Below are 16,951 nucleotides of genomic sequence, written 5' to 3' on the forward strand. Positions count from 1 at the left end.
ATGAGGAATCATGTCGCAAGGAGTTACAGATATGTCAGTATTTCTGACGTATCTGTAAACACAAAAGTAACGCATTGCTGGAGTGCGTCACAAAAGTGACGCAACTCCAGTAATGTGTCCTTTCACATGGAAAAAGCACCATGTGAAAGGTCTTGCGTCAGTCTTACACCTGCTGTGAAGCAGGCGCAAGATTTTGACGCAACAGCATCCTAAAAGTGACGTAGTGAAATCTCATAGATTTCACTGCGTCGCTATTATAAAACTTTTTGCGGGGGAACACCCCCTCTGCATACATTATACCTGACGCAGATATAATGTGGCGCAGGATTTTAAAAAGTGACCCATCTACCTAGATGCGTCACTTTTTAAATATAGCGCAACGAGGCACATTTTTTTACACCGCTGGTGCGATGCGTCACTTTTCTGTTCGCACTCCTTACGACATTCCAGATGTGTCATATTTAATGTATGAGGAATCATGTTGCAAGGAGTTACAGATACGTCAGTATTTCTGATGTATCTGTAAACACAAAAGTGACGCATTGCTGGAGTGCGTCACAAAAGTGACGCAACTCCAGTAATGCGTCCTTTCACATGGGGAAAGCACCATGTGAAAGGTCTTGCGTCAGTCTTACTCCTGCTGTGAGGCAGGCGCAAAATTTTGACGCAACAGCATCCTAAAAGTGACGCAGTGAAATCTCATAGATTTCACTGCGTCGCTATTACGAAGCTTTTTGAGGGGGAACGCCCCCTCTGCATACATTATACCTGACGCAGATATAATGTGGCGCAGGGTTTTAAAAAGTGACCTATCTACCTAGATGTGTCACTTTTTAAATATAGCGCAACGAGGCGCATTTTTTTACACCGCTGGTGGGATGGTGCTTTCCCCTTGTGAAAGGACGCATTACTGGACTTGCGTCACTTTTGTGAGGCACTCCAGCAATGCGTCACTTTTATGTTTACTTTTATGTCAGAAATACTGACGTATCCGTAACTCCTTGCGACATGATTCGTCATTCATTAAATATGTCACATCTGGAATGTCATAAGGAGTGCGCACAGAAAAGTGACGCATCGCACCAGCGGTGTAAAAAAATGCACCTCGTTGCGCTTTTTTTAAAAAGTGACGCATCTAGGTACATGGGTCACTTTTTAAAACTCTGCGCCACATTATATCTGCGTCAGGTATAATGTATGCAGAGGGGGCATTCCCCCGCAAAAAGCTTGGTAATAACGACGTACTGAAATCTATGAGATTTCACTGCGTCACTTTTAGGATGCTGTTGCGTCAAAATCTTGCGCCTGCCTCGCGTCACTTTTATGTTTACAGATATGTCAGAAATACTGACGTATCTGTAACTCCTTGCAACATGATTCGTCATACATTAAATATGACACATCTGGAATGTCATAAGGAGTGCGCACAGAAAAGTGATGCATCGCACCAGCAGTGTAAAAAAATGCGCCTTGTGGCGCTATATTTAAAAAGTGACACATCTAGATGGATGCGTCACTTTTTAAATATAGCGTAACAAGTCGCATTTTTTTACACCGCTGGTGCGTCACAAAAAGTGACGCACAGGCGGCGCAAAACTGGCAGCGCAAGGCCTTCATAAATATGGTCCTGGATTTTCCCCGTGCTTCGCTCCCCGGTGCGCTTCCCGGAGCGCGTACCGGGCGCTTCGCCCGCGCAAATCAAAAAAATAAAAATAATTTTTAATGCCCCGCAGGACCCTATTTTAGCCCCCACATCAAACCTAGGGGGTCAGAGGGGGTCTACTCTGCCCCCTTATGGTCATTTGCCCCTTTTTTTTCAAACCCCTTGTGTCTCGATTTTACCGAGACACAAGATGGCGGCCGCTCCAGACTGTTTAGAATGTTTACAGACACCCAAGAGCCAATCAGCTTTCTGCACGCAAGTCGCGTGTCGCGCCTGGAGCGCTCTCCGGTGCGCGCACCGGAGAGCGCCTATAGATATATATATTTTTTTTAACCTAAATTACTCAAAATCCACTGGAGCACATATCTTGAGACATAGCAAAGGCACATCGGGCTACCAGTCCCTACAATTTTGCCAAGTTTGGTGTAAATCCATTCAGCCGTTCGAGCTAAAAGTGAAATCGACCGCCCTATGGAAATTAACATGGGGAAAACGCGTTTTGGGACCCCCCTTTTATCTCGGCCCCCGCTTGACGAATCCCCCCCAAACTTTTAGGGAAGGACTGGGGCACCGCGAGGCCATTTTGAGGAAATTTTGAGGCAGATTTGTCAACCGAAGCCAAAGTTATTCCAAATAGAATTTTGAGAATTAACATTGAAAATAATCCTAACTATAACTACCTACTGGCGACCGCCAGTAGGTAATATATATATATATATATATATATATATATATATTAAAAAAAAAATTTAGACCAATATTCCATTACGCCAGCAGAATTGGTGGAATTTTGGCATCTCTGTGTTACTCTTATAATGTGGAGTTCGACCAAATTCCGCAAATCGCCACATGGCAGTTTTTTCTTGTTCACACGGCAAAATGGTAAGTTGGGGAGTGCAAGCAAAATTTGCCATGCCCTATCATGATTTTTAGTCGGTGCCACTCAAGTAGAAAATCTACTCAAGCTGCAACAAAATTACCTTGAATAGCCATGCCCCCTGACATACAACGTGGTGCTATTCATTCTCATTTTTCAGTGCTGAACGGGCACCTGGCTCTAAATCACAGTGGGAGCAGCGCAAAGTGCCTATTCCTGCCCATTAGAGGAACTCTGCTGAATCTCAGAGTTTTTTTAAACCCAGCGGAATTCCGCGTAGTCGAATCGTGAAAGTTCCACTTCCACCCACCACTAACCTCCATACATTGTGTATTGAACTCTGTAGCACTTCGGAAGAAAGATTTTTTTTAATGAAATAGTGTTTCAAAGTGTTAAGTTTAGTGTCATCATGTAGAGCGTCATTAAGTGGAGTGCCATACAATAGAGTGGAGTAGAGTGTTGTACAGGGTACTTACGTAGGGTGTGGTGTGGAAGAGTAGAGTTGAGTGTAGCAGAATAGAGAGTGGTACAGTGGAATGCTGCACAGTGAAGTAGCGCACAGAGGACTGGTGCAGGGTGGAGTGGTGTAGAGTGAAGTGTGGTGCAGTGGAGTGGCATACAGTCAAGTAGTGTAGAGTGGAGTGGCATAGACTGGAGTTGAGTTGCTTACAGTGGAATAGTGTATGGTGGACTAGCGTAGAGTGGAGTGGCGTACAGTGGAGTGGCATAGACTTGAGTGGTGTTCGAAGGAGTGATGTAGTGCAGAATAGCATAGAATGGAGAAGTGTGAAGTGGAGTGTCATAGAGTAAAGAGGCATACAGTGGACAAGCATAGAGTAGAGTGGTGACGAGTGGAGTGGAGTGGTGTAGATTGGAATAGTGGATAGAAGAATGGTGTAGATTGAAGTGACTCAGCATGGAGTGAGTTACAGCATAGTGGTGTACAGTGGAATAGCATAGAGTGAAGTGGCATACAGTGGAGGGTTGTAGAGTGGACTAGCATACAGTGAAGTGGCATGGATTGCAATGTTGTAGAATGGAGTGTTGTAGAGTGGAATAATATAGAGTGTAGTGGTGTAGAGTGGAGTGGAGTGGCATATAGTGCAGCCGTGTACAGTGGAATACTGTACAGTGGAGTGTCGTATAGTGGAATGGCATAGACTAGAGTGGCATACAGTAGAATATTGTAGAGTGGATTGGCATACAATAGAGATGTGCACAATGGAATATCATAAAGTGGAGTGGTGTAAAGTGGAGTGGTGCACAGTGGAGTGGCATACAGTGTATTAAGGTACAGTATAGTAGTGTATATTGGATTAGAATAGAGTGGAGTGATGTAGAGGTTGGTGACATACAGTCGAATGGACTACAGTGGAATAGCACACAGTGGAGTGGCGCATGGTGCAGTGGTATAGAGTGGAGTAGTGTAGAGTGGAATAGCATAGAGCAGAGTATCATAGATTAGAGTTGTGTACAGTGAAACAGCATAGAGTGGAGTGTAAATTGTAGTGGCTTACAGTGGAGCGGCATAAACAAGAGTGGTGAAGAATGGAGTAGTGTATAGTGGAATAGCATAGAATGGGGTACTGTAAAGAAGAATGGTGTGAAGTGCAGTTGGTTAGAGTTGATTGATGTGCAGTGGAGTGGTGTAGACTGGACTGGGAGTGGAAATAGCATAGAGAGGAGTGGCATTCTATATAGTTGCCTGCATTGGAATAGCATAGAATGGAGTGGCTTAGACTGGAGTGATCCACAGTGAAGTGGCGTAGGCCTGAGAACCAAGACTGTAATGGTGTAGGGTTTAGTGCCATACAGTGGAATAGTGTAGAGTGGAGTGGCATACAGTAGAATGGTGTAGCGTAGAGTGGAGTGGAGTATATTGGAGTGGTGTAGACTGGATTGCCATAGAGTGGAGTGGTGTACAGTGTAATAGCATAGAATGGAGTGTAATATAGTGGAGCAGAGTGCCAAACAGTGTAGTGGAATAGAGTGGAAAGACGTACAGTGGAATAGTGTACAGTGGAATGGCGTGCACAAGAGTGGAATGGAATGGCACACACTGTAGTGGCATGGAGTAGCACAGAGTAGAACAGCATAAAATGTAGTGGCGTAGAGTGGAGTTGAACACAATAGAATGGCGTAGAGTGGAGAGGTGTATAGCGGAAAGCTTACAATGGAGTGGCGTAGATTTGAAAGGCATAGAGAGAAGTGGAATGAAGTACTGTTAAAGTAATTACTGTCAAAATACTTAGTTATATGTTGTGCCATGGTGTACCACAGAATACCGTGGTACATGCCGATTACAAGGCAATCTATGATTGGGTAACACTAACTTTACAAAATGTAAAAATGCAGTGTTGTTTCCAGTAACCTTAGGCTGTGTTCTGGGTTTGAGCCTTAGATATAAGTGAGTATTAGATTTTATATTTTTTTCCCTACCTATTACCACATTCTCAGTGTAGTTGCCGGTTCACTCTCTCTGTGAACAGTGCATTTCTGTCATTGGGCAAACAGCATAGGCCTGCTCCTGGTGCAAATAATAAAGGATGCACACCTGTGCAAACTGGGGCAGTGAACACAATCTGTAACTCTACCAGGAGTCATATTCCTGTATGTTTAAGGCAGGTACTTAAGACACACAATGTAATTATATATTCTGGAAACCCTTGACTAAAGACACATGCTCAAATAAAAAAAAGGTATCATTCAACAAGCCTTAGAGCTAAAACATATGGTAACATATGCTAAGAGACACGTGCTAATACACAACAATATACAGCTACACATGCTTAGGGAGCAATTTACAAGACAAGCACACAAATAGACAGAACGTGCACTGCAATACAATGCAATGCTGCTTTGTTAACATGACTAGATGTGCAAGTCATGCTAGACAATAACTGAAAGGCAATCAAGAGGTCTCTTTCCACAAGTCTGTTGCATAAGGCAAATAGGCAGAAAGTCAAAAGGTCTTATTCTGAAAGCATTAGAGTAGAAACACTGAGCGAATCAAGATATATTTATTATCTACAGAGTTAAAGGCAGATTCACACGGTTAGGTCTTTTAACACAGATTGAAGAGGTTTTAATCTGGATGTTGTAAAAAAGATCCCACTGCCCATCTGAAGACCAAATGTGAGTCCAGCATTGCTATCTTAGAGCCAGCCCAAAGCCAGATATTCTGTAAATTAAAGTGGGAATCTTAAAGGGAATCCTTTATATTGTCCGTTGTTATGATGAATAACGTGGGCAATTGCGACCCCTGTGAACTGGAACTGAATGAACTTACTATGTCTTACTTGGCTAGTGTGTTTGTACAGTGTATAGGCCCTTTAAGCACGTCTTGAATCTGCACTTACAGGAAATTATGTTACCATATCTGTTCTTATTGCGGTTTTCGTCCTCCTTGGCTGTATCCCAGGATGCCGTCTGTCCTTCAGGGAGTGCCTGTGGAGAAAAGAAAGTTATACAACTGGTTACTAATATCTAGAACACCAAGAACTCTATTGAGCAGGGTGAGCTTGTGTTTTAGTTCACATTTGAAGCTAGGCGTGAGGTTGAAGTGCGCAGTAAACGTTGCAGAAATGGCAGGTCCACTATTCAAATTACTGGCATCCATTCTGGCAATCTTTTGAATATTGACAAAAAAGTCTTTAAATAACAGATGGATAGATAATTTCTGGATGCCTTCTTCCCTGCAATATGATTAGGGGTGGGCGTAAGAGCCATCCACTAGAAATATAGGAAGGTGTGAGGTATTATTTAATCAGATCCTGAGATCTACGAGGACATACCTCTCCGCCACCTTAGAACCTTTTTCTGTAGGAATGCAAGTGACCTTAGTAATCAAAAGCAGCTGGAGATATGGTCCAGTGCAAACTTTCTCAAGAATTTAAATTTTGGATTAAAGGAAGTTAGTCGAATTGCAACTTCCTATTTTTATAAAACTAAGTTTGCTTTTGAAAGTGTATCTCACGAAGCTTAAGTTAAAGAAGGGAAGCTTTAGTGTCCATTAGAGGCACATACACACAATTTCGACTCACCTACAGGCACGAGGGGCAGCGGGTAGACAATGACCACTTATCAGATGTCACACATTTCATGCTCTAAACCCCAGGTCTAAAGTCCTGTGTCCCCGCTTCCTGCCCCAAGCTTCAAGCTCAATGCAAAAATAACAGTTGATGGACCGAATGCAGAACAATGTCATACATTCACCCCAGTACAGAGATCTGGGCCTAAATCCATCGTTTTTTTGCACTCCACCCCACTCCAGTTCAGACATGCCTCATGGGAACAGTCCAGCCCGAACTGCCAAGCCATGTCTTTCCTGGACCGGAATCAAGCATCCTAGGGCCGGTTTCTGGCTATCAGCCGTCTTCAGCCAGGATAGCTTGACTCCAGTGGTGTGGAAAGCACAGGACTCACGTCTGAGCATACCCATCCCACTCGGGGAGACAAATGCAAAAATAACAGTTGATGGACAGAATGCAGAACAATGTCATACATTCACCCCAGGGTATGCTCAGACGTGAGTCCCGTGCTCTCCACACCACTGGAGTCAAGCTATCCTGGCTGAAGAAGGCTGATATCCAGATATAGCCAGAAACCGGTCCTAGGATGCTTGATTCCGGTCCAGGGAAGACATGGCTTGGCAGTTCGGGCTGGACTGTTCCCATGAGGCACAGGGTCAAGGCTGATTTGCATATGGCCATGTCTGAACTGGGGTGGTGTGGAGTGCCAAAAAACGATGGATTTAGGCTTAGATCTCTGTACTGGTGTGAATGTATGACATTGTTCTGCATTCTGTCCATCAATTGTTGTTTTTGCACCAAGCTTCAAGCCCATCACGAGAACTGTTTCCTTCAATGGAAGCCTGCCCGTGTTCCGACGTTGTCAAGTCCCCCGTCTACTCCTTGCACTTGTGACCTGCACAGGACGGATTACAAGACTCCAAATAAAATTCTGTGAAACTTTTTCTCAACCAGCTGGATAACAAGGCTTGCAGAGGGCTGTGTAGTTTTCGTTTTGCCTCAGGTGAAGGCAATACCTTTGACTGCCTCGCTGAGGATGAAGGCAACAATGTTGCTCGGCCTAACAAACTAAGGGCAAGCACATCCTTTTTTTCTCTGAAGGTTGGCAGCCATCGATAAATGCTGCAGTACAAAATGTGTGGGAGGCACTCAAAGGAAAGTTTCTGTTGCTGTGGGAAATCAGAAAATCGTAATATTTAGAAGTGGAATTCGAATGGGAAAAAACTGTCAAATTCTCTATTCTGTTCACTATGATTTCTTAAGCACATGGCACCTCGAAGGGACTCCCAGTGCTATGAAAACGAGGTATCACATAGATAAGTTTGCTGTTAGAAAAGGGTTGATTTTAACAATTTCCTAAATGATAGCTCATATTTGGTTTTCCTTAGGTTCTGATGCTTACTTACGAAGAAAAAAGTTTTGGCTTTCGAATTGCTAAGTATTTTTATACCAACAAAAGCTCTTCTTTACTTCTTTCATTGCTTTCTATCCAATATACCATCGTTTCTACACGTTCAAATTTAATAATAAAGAGCACAAGTCATAATTTTTATTACTTTGGCATTCAGACTGTTAAGCAATTGGACAATCTAGACCAAAACTGAATTTTTCAGCGAAAGTCCTGAAATGGGAGTATGCAGGTGCCCTAAAATCATAAAACCTACTCACGAGGGATTGGTGACATAAGCAGCAACAGCTTAGTGCTAGATTTATCAATTTGTCATGCAGAACAGTGCAGCAGCCTCAAATGCTGCGCTGCACAGAGTGAGAAGAAAAGAGCAGGAGAGCACCAAATTTAATGAAATATGGTAATCTCCTCTCCTCTTCCAAGAGCCGGTGTTGAAATTAGCTGCTGTGTGTCACGCAGACACCTTTGCACCATAGTGCATGGGTGTCTTGGTGAGTCAAGCATAGGTTTTTGTACTAGAAGGATACCCCCAGCACAAAATACTATGCTTCCACTATTTTTAAGCATCTCTCACTTTGTATGTGCGCTGTACATACAAATGAAGTCAGAAAATAAATGAGATGAAAAGCATTTCTCCTTCATAGTGCCTGGTTGAAGTGTGCGCTATTTTCTGACAATAAACCTTGTCTACTTTATTTGGTAAATTGGGTTTAGCGTCAGAAACTTTGGGTGGTTCCATGGTAATGTCCATGCACCTCCCATGGTACGCCCCCTTAGCACTGAGTAATGCAAAGCACCCCTAAGCGCTGCATTGTGTTATTTTCACATTGGCACTGGAAAGGAAATCGAACAAAAATATTTTACACCGATTTGTGTCACTTTTGCTTGCATAAAATCTTAGGGCCAGATTTACAATGAAAGTGACTCAGTGCATCCCGCAAGACATTTGGCTGCGCCTCAATGAGTCACTTTCAAAGCACAGGGATGCAACATATTTACAAGAATATGTTGCATCTCAGTGCATACCCCTGTGCTGATGCACAAACTGCAGCCATGCGCCAGCGCAGGCACCCTTGCACCAGGGTGCAAGGATGCCTATGTCGTGGGAAGATTGTTTTTGCGCAGAAAGGGGCAACTTCCTGCACAAAAACAATCACTACAGGTCTATTCCTCTTTCAGTGAATGCTGTAGAATCCAGCACGCATTGAAAGAGGAAAAACTAGGAGAAATAAAAACATTTCTCCTTGTTGCGCCTCCCTACGCCTTCCCTGGGGAGACGTAGCATTCACAAGCATTTCCAGATTTAAGATTCCTTGTAAATCTGGAAATGTGTCTCGTTCCATGGGTGAAACGTGGGAACACCCACAGCAACACCCATGGGACGCCCCTTTCATGCAAAGTGCTGCATGTAATTGGGCCATACTTACAAGGACAGGAAAAACCACGCAGTGTGGCTTTTCCTGTCTTTGTAAATATGAAGCAGTAGGATATGCCACCAGTGCATCACAAAAAGTGATGTACTGGTGGCGCAGGTGGCTTGTAAATCTGCCCCTTAGTAATTCTGCCACTTAGACTTTAGGAATAGTGAAATACAACCATGGAGTTGCTGAAAGATATAACATTTCATTATCCACAGTAACAGGTAATAGGGGCGCTCACACAATGACATATGTTTATTTAGAATATTTCAGAGACAGTACATTTTTTATGAACCATCCTTGGAACTTAAAACAGAGGTACTAAAATGGATATGTAATGCGTACATCAGTGTTTGAAGTTAATTAGGGAATAGAATATTGTTGCAATCAACAAAGGATTCAGTTAGAAGACTATTAAGTGAGACAATAAGGAAAGTGGACATTGAAGTGAACATTTTTAACATAACAGAACCTTCTGCACTGTAGGAGATTAATAATGTCACTGGCGACTATAGTTTTAAACATAAGTAAACATATTTCTAAAATTTTCATTATAATTTATATTTTCCAAATTCAGTTACATTAATATGTTTCTTGACTACAGAAAACCTTACTTGCCTAACACGATGCGTCCATAGAACACCATATAAAAACCATCTAATCTCATGTCAATCTTACCGTACCTTACATGTGTCACATACAAAGCAATACCACTAGCCATATAACTTCCCTTCCGAAAATATTACACCACATAACATATTTCATTTATCACAAAATGCCACACCATCCTTCAGACCCCACATCACACCACAACTGCACAAAACTAAAGATCATCACTTTCACAAGACAAGACACCCCTTCATGCAACCTATTTTGACCTATCACAGCAAATTGGAATGTAAAATATGCAAAACATCCAGAAGCGAAATATCTTCACTGTGCACCAACAGAACCAAACAATGGCATACCACACCAAAGCATGTCACAACACGAAATAACATACAACCCAGCACTCAGTCATCATCTTTCCACTTACTATCCTACCACATCACTAGACTATTCAACATCAAACAATAACTGATAAAATATCATTCATAGGATTCAATAGTACAGAGGCTCCTCCGCAATGACGAAAGAGCATCGACCCACTGCCTGGCTCAGAGCGAGAAAATTTAAAATAAAGCGATGTTCTTGCATCGTTTTATTTTGCATTTGCTGGCTCTTAGCCAGCGCTGTAGGGGGGGGCTGAGCCTAAGCATGAGAGGGGGGAGGAGGAGTGCTACGTGCACTCCACTCCCTAAGCGCACATGTATTTTTGACCGGCCGTCTCAGGCAGACCAAAACACACATGCGCACTTAGTTTTACTCCTGCCCAGCTGCGTTGAGAAACCCGCACAGACTCCCTGGTCTGAGCAGGGCGTCTTTTCAGCCTGCTCAGACCAATCCTGGCGCTGCTCTGCAGCATGGATATTTGATTGGAGTCTGTCCCAGGGGCTGCTGGGACCCAGGAAGAGGAGAGGCAGCAAAAGGGATGCAAAGCTGGAGGAGCTAAAAATAAGTTGTAAAAAATATATTATTTATAAATCCCCCCAACGGGACCCCTGCACTCCCTCCACCAGCATCACCACTCTTTATTTGTGGAGGGCCGCCACTAATTCAATATCATAATACAACTTCAACTTCTCTTCTCTCAGGCACCCAGACAGACTTGGTTGGGCAGAGCAGGAGACTACAACAGTAAGTGGTTCTAGATTTATGGGTAAGAGGTGCAAACTCTGAGACTTGGGGAAAGAAGATTCTGAAGACAATCATACCACTTATTTTTGTCACCACAAAAAAGACCCAGAGTCTGAGAGTAAAAGAACCTTAGGACTAGAAATACCGGAAATTTAAATATATCAGTGGCAATGTCAAGTGACAAAAAAACAGGACTGATGGAAACTGGAGAAAAGTAGACAAGGATAACTTATCCGAGTAAGAGTAGATGACTAATGCAAGTATCATGAACATTGCATTGGGACCTGAGAGGACGGTGACAATGTGCCTTATTTAGAGTTATTGAGGATGGTATACTACATCATGAGGTGGAGTTTAAACAGTAGTGGCAGCTCTCCTGCTAAGATAGAGGAGTGGGCCCCACTAGCATCACCCCACTGCCCTCTGTGCAGTTAAAAAAGGAAAAATAAAATGATAACAATGCATTGTTATTATCATTTTTTTCGTACTAGCTTAGATCTCAGTGCAGGGCTGTGCGGGGAAGGGGGAGGAGTGGTGAGTACTTCAGTGAACATGATGGTTTAGCTGGCCGCCCTGGGCCGGCCAAACAGTCAAGCGTACTTTGCATGTTCTCCACCAGGCTGTAATGCACAGACTGGTGAGAACATGCACAGGCTCATAGTCCTCGTCTGAGCTTCGAGCTACGGTGCTCAGACCAATCATGACACTACTAACATGGTGACAGCAGCATCATGATTGGCTTAGGGGAAGCCTGTGTTCTTCCTGCTTCTATTCTGGGAATCAGAAGAGATGAGGAGGGGCACTGTCACAGCAACCTTACCCAGGTAAGTGATTTTTTTATTCTATTCACCAGCCACCCCTGCACCACCCCAGTTCAGTTGCAGCCACCACTGATAAAAAGTTTGCAGTATTTAAAGTGCCATAGGCCATAAAGCACTTGTAATTCACTGGACTGGATATACAGCACTTGTGAGACGAAATAGCCCACTGACAACCTCTCAATAAGACTCAAAGTGTAGAAGGACGTGAAGCAACCGGACAGCAAATTATAAGGATTGGGTACATGATACATTCTTATTTTATTGGCAGGTAACTATTAACATGAATTAGACCCAATGGCACAAGATCACAGTGAAACAGACAGACAAGGAAAACTTCACCTATAAACCACTGAAGGACTACCCAACACATGTCCATATACACCAAATGAAAGGCAGTAACCTCTGCCATTCTGAGAAAGTCCTCAAGGTTTAGCCATGGAATTTGACTGTGAGAATACTGTCTGTGAGAATACTGTCTGATTTAAATATTGTGACTTAAATATCACAAACAAAAATTCACCAATTGGAGCGAATAGTAGAAAATCTACATCCAGTAGGATGGTACTGTTGTAAACAAAATTTGGGCACACTATTCATGCCAGACTATACGTACATAATATTCTGACAACCAGCCATCCATAACGAGCCAAAATCAAAGACATAGTTCAGTAGATCATCTGGATTATGTGGAATGCCATAGGAATCAGGACGTATCATACTCAAAAAGGTTTGTACAGCAAATTGCAAGATACTGTATCCATTAACAACTAGTGTGGGGTAGACCCTCTCCCTCCAAACCAAAATACTCATTTGGGTCAGAAGACGCTGATGGACCCTCCAGTGGGTAAATGTGAATGTGTCACAGAGCTCGAGGAGGACAAGTTAATAATTTGAGATATGTTTTGATATACCAATATATCCAAACATAACAGAATGTGCTATTTTGCCTATGGTTGTTGCCTACATATGTTATAACTCTTTTTGAATGTAGGAATTTAAAGATATGCAGATTTGTTGAGGGCACTATTAGACTTTAGGGAATTGTGGTACTGTGCAGGTGTGAGTCTAGGCATACCAATGACCAAGTTGGAATACTCAGAAAGCCAGGTCTTCAGTTTCTTGTGGAATTCTAGAAGTGAGTAGGAGGCTCTTATGTGTAGCGGTAGGTCATTCCATGCTTTAGGAGCGATGAAGGAGAAGGCTCTGCTGTTGGAAACCATGTAACCGTATTTGAAAACTTGACATTTTTCTCAAAGTAAATGTGACCTATTTTGAAAGGGGCAGTGTGAGGTAATCTATAGTAATCAATATTCCAGAAAATCATTGCCTTTTCAAGTAGTGAAGAGTCGTCTCTGAACTGTTCACAGGACTGTCCGTAATGTTATGGAGCACTGACCTCTGACTCGGATCTCTTAATTATTCAAACACTTTCAACATGTAAATGCACAGCTTGGTACATTTTCCTGTTTGCTTTGTAAACACCATGGGACTTATTTATGAGCACTTGCATCACTTTCTATGCTGCTGATGCACAAAAAATGCGCCATGTTGTGCTCTATTTACAAAGCGACACATCTAGGTAGATGTGTCACTTTGTAAACCGCTGCGCCATATTATGTCTGCACCAGGTATGATGTATGCAGGGCAGGCATTCCCCCGCAAAAAGCTTCGTAGAAGTGGCGCATTGAAATCTATGAGATTTCAGTGTGCCATCTAGGACGCCATTGCATCAATACCTTACGCCTGCTTCATAGCAGCCGTAAGACTGTCATAGGCTCTTTCACATGGGGCTTGCCCTATGTGAAAGGACACATTGCTGGAGTTACGTCTGTTTTCAGACACACCCCAGCAATGTATCACTTTTGCGCCTACAGATACATCAGAAATACTGACGTATCTGTAACTCCTTGTGACATTATGCATCAAACTGTAATTATGATGTATACATCATGTCGCAAGAAGAACGGAGTGAAAACTGTTGCATCGCTCTTTCCACACAGCGATGCGTCAGTTTTCATAAATAAGCCCCCATATTTAGGAACTAAGGCAATAACCACTTAGGGAAATAATTGGCTGGAAATTGTAATCGTTGTGCAAACAGAAGTATGTGCAGGGATCAGATTTCCAAGCTGTAATAATCAGTCTCTGCTCGTTTTTTTCAAACCTGCCTAACTTTATTGGGGGGAAATGTCGTGTGAAATTGACAAGAAAAAGGCAAGACATTCAGAATTTAGTGTGACAAAAAGGATTCTGCATGCTATGCTTCATACCTAAGTTGAAACCTCCGAGTAGGAGTTAGGTAATACACCTGGTAAATACCTCAATCAATGGTATACATATTTATAGGGTTTGGTAAATAGCTCACGCTATTCATCACAACTCGGGATCAGAGCCAAAGTGGTTTGTAGAGGGTCTAACCGTGGTTTAAATTGTCATGTTGGCCAGTAGCCTCACATAGCCTCCTCGCTGCTCTCTTCCTGTTGACAAACGTCATGACTGGCACGGCAATGTTTGACTGGCGGGCTAAGATGATGGCAGGTGTAATTGGGGCAGCGAGTTGATCAAAGAGCAAATTTGAGATAATGGGAAATGGTTATTAATGCACCTCTTTTTTCCTGAGGAAAGTAGAGCTAAATAGACAAGAGCACAATTTCCATCGACTTCAAAGAGTCCTTGGAAAAATAACACGGTGCATTACCCGTACATTACACCCTAGCTACAGCCCGCAGACTGCTGAACCGGGAAATTTGTCTGTAGTCTGATGACAACCTTTTCAAACAAAAATTGCTATCTCCTAATATTAGGCCATTAGCATCTTTTCTTCCCGTCAGGTTTACTATATGGCAAAGACTCGTGCTCACTGGTGTTTGCCACAATAAGGAAAGTGCAAACAGATGCAGGAGAGTGAGAGACCTATCAGGCAGAGAATCTTTAGGTAATGAGTCCACCTTCTCGTGATACACTTGAAGACACATCAAAGAGGTACACTGTGTAGATAAAGCAATGAGCTTCTATTTCTATACGCAGGCGTGGTCAGAGCCAGTACCTGCTATGGGAATCAACCAATGCCCAGCACTAGGATCAGGGGAAAGTGTGACTCTCTCGTCGCTATATGACAAGTTCAGCTTTACCCCTTCGAGGCCTTTGATGATCCCAATTGAATCGTCTAGTATTTCCCATATAATTTTGCACCTCTTACTGCTTCTTTCCTCATCTAATCTCATTTACACCACTACTTTTTTTTTTCTCCATTCAGTTCCCAATTTTATCACTGCCATTGCCTAATTTCCTTTCCCTGCTTCAATTATATCATTAATAACCCTGCACTCTCTTCTTATATTTTTCTTCTATTGCTGTATCACTTATATACATCGTTCCGCACTGTCCTTTCCTGCATCCCTTGCATTGTCCAATATTTCAAGCCTATTCTGTCCCATTCTACTCCCATCTCCACATCACTCACGTTTCGTAACTTCTACTCTTCTCTCTTCCCTTTCCTACCTTTAACCCTTCCCCCTTCTCTCTCCCTTCGCCATTTTAAACATCGACCATCGCTCTCCCCACTGTAATTTCTTTCACAACAAATAACGATGCACAATGCACAGTATCTAATAGATACTATACATTAGGACACCATGTCTAAAATAAGCACATGAAATGATGCATTTCTATCATGTGTTTATCTAATGTCCTTTCCATCCCCTTCAAGGCCAATGCTAGTCAGTATAAACAATCTGCCATTTGAGACTTGGTGTATATACTCACACCACGTTTTGCTCAGTGTACCCATGGCCAAGGTAAAAAAACAGAAAAATAAAAAAAATACACCCCCAGTTTGTATGGCACTTAACAACGGAGCGAAGTGAGTGAGCCTGGCTTTTCCCAGGGAAGCCTTTGATAATAGTTCCACGATTAAAAATAACAAACATTTTTCAAAATGATGCATTTTACTGCATAAAAAGAATTTGGTAAACACAAGAATGTACTTCCATTGACTTCTTTCTTTCATGTTCTTTCTTAACATTCTTTTTATCCTGCCCTTTCTAACTATCTTTCTTTTCTACTTTCTATTTTTTCTTTAATCCTTTCCATCTTCCTTTCATTCCTCTTTCCATCTGTTTGTGTATCCTTCTTTTGTACCGTCTCTCATTCTTTTTGTCTGTTTGTACTTCTTCATATTTTCTTTTCTTTTCTTTTCATCTTTCCTTATTCCCATTTTTTCATTCTTTTTTTTCCAATTTTCTTTTCATCGTTCTTCCTCTTGTCCTTCTTTCTTCCCTTTCTTCCATCCCTTTTCTTGTTGGTTTCCACCCATTTGTTAATTCTTTCTCTTTCCTTCTTCCTTCAACCTCCTTTCATCTTTCATCACTTCTTTCATTATTTCATTCTGTTTTCTAGAATCCTTACCTCTTTTCCTCCTACCAGGTTTATTTCTTTTTTCTTTTGATCTTTTCTTGCTTTTACCTTTATTTTGATTATTAATTCTTCCTTTCTTTCCATTGTTCTTCCTTCCATTTTCTTTCTGTCTATCTTTCTTCACTTATTTCCATTATTCTTTGTTCCAGTTTTTACAGCCTGCTTCCTTTATTCTCTCCAACTATCTTTCCATATTGCCATTCTATTCACCTTCCTTCCTTTGCAGGCTCACTCCATTTGTGTCGCACATTTTGTTCTTTTTATCTCTGAGTCTTCATTTTTTGGCTACTTTGGCACCCTATGGCCTCCACCCTACAGCTGTGTCATGGTAATTATTCTTTGATTGTTTATTCATTTCTGCTTCTGTTTGTGAGGACTTACGAGACACAGCTCAAGGTTAGAAAGGGCCATAAACCAACATAAACTGCCCCACCAGTACCAAGGGCCGTACTGACCATAGCAGGCATAGGGTATTTCCCCAGGAGGCTATAAGGATGGGGGGCATTTTTTCACCAGTGGAGGCTGGTTTTGTTATGGGGCGGTTTTGCAGCATAGCAGCCCCCAGTAACAAAAGCATTAG

The 16,951-nt window shown here is 42.3% G+C and overlaps 1 protein-coding gene across 1 annotated transcript in view; it reads right to left on the reverse strand.

Moving 5' to 3' along the window:
• Nucleotides 1–16,951, reverse strand: part of PTPRT (protein tyrosine phosphatase receptor type T) — a 1,692,228-nt gene that overhangs the window by 196,516 nt on the left and 1,478,761 nt on the right. Inside the window, exon 22 of the mRNA XM_086932257.1 lies at nucleotides 5,900–5,987. Coding sequence (XP_086788383.1) covers nucleotides 5,900–5,987 — 88 coding nt within the window. The remainder of the gene's footprint in view (nucleotides 1–5,899; nucleotides 5,988–16,951) is intronic.

This window comes from Lissotriton vulgaris, chromosome 7, assembly GCF_964263255.1.
Source record: "Lissotriton vulgaris chromosome 7, aLisVul1.2, whole genome shotgun sequence".
NCBI classification, from domain to species: domain Eukaryota; kingdom Metazoa; phylum Chordata; class Amphibia; order Caudata; family Salamandridae; genus Lissotriton; species Lissotriton vulgaris.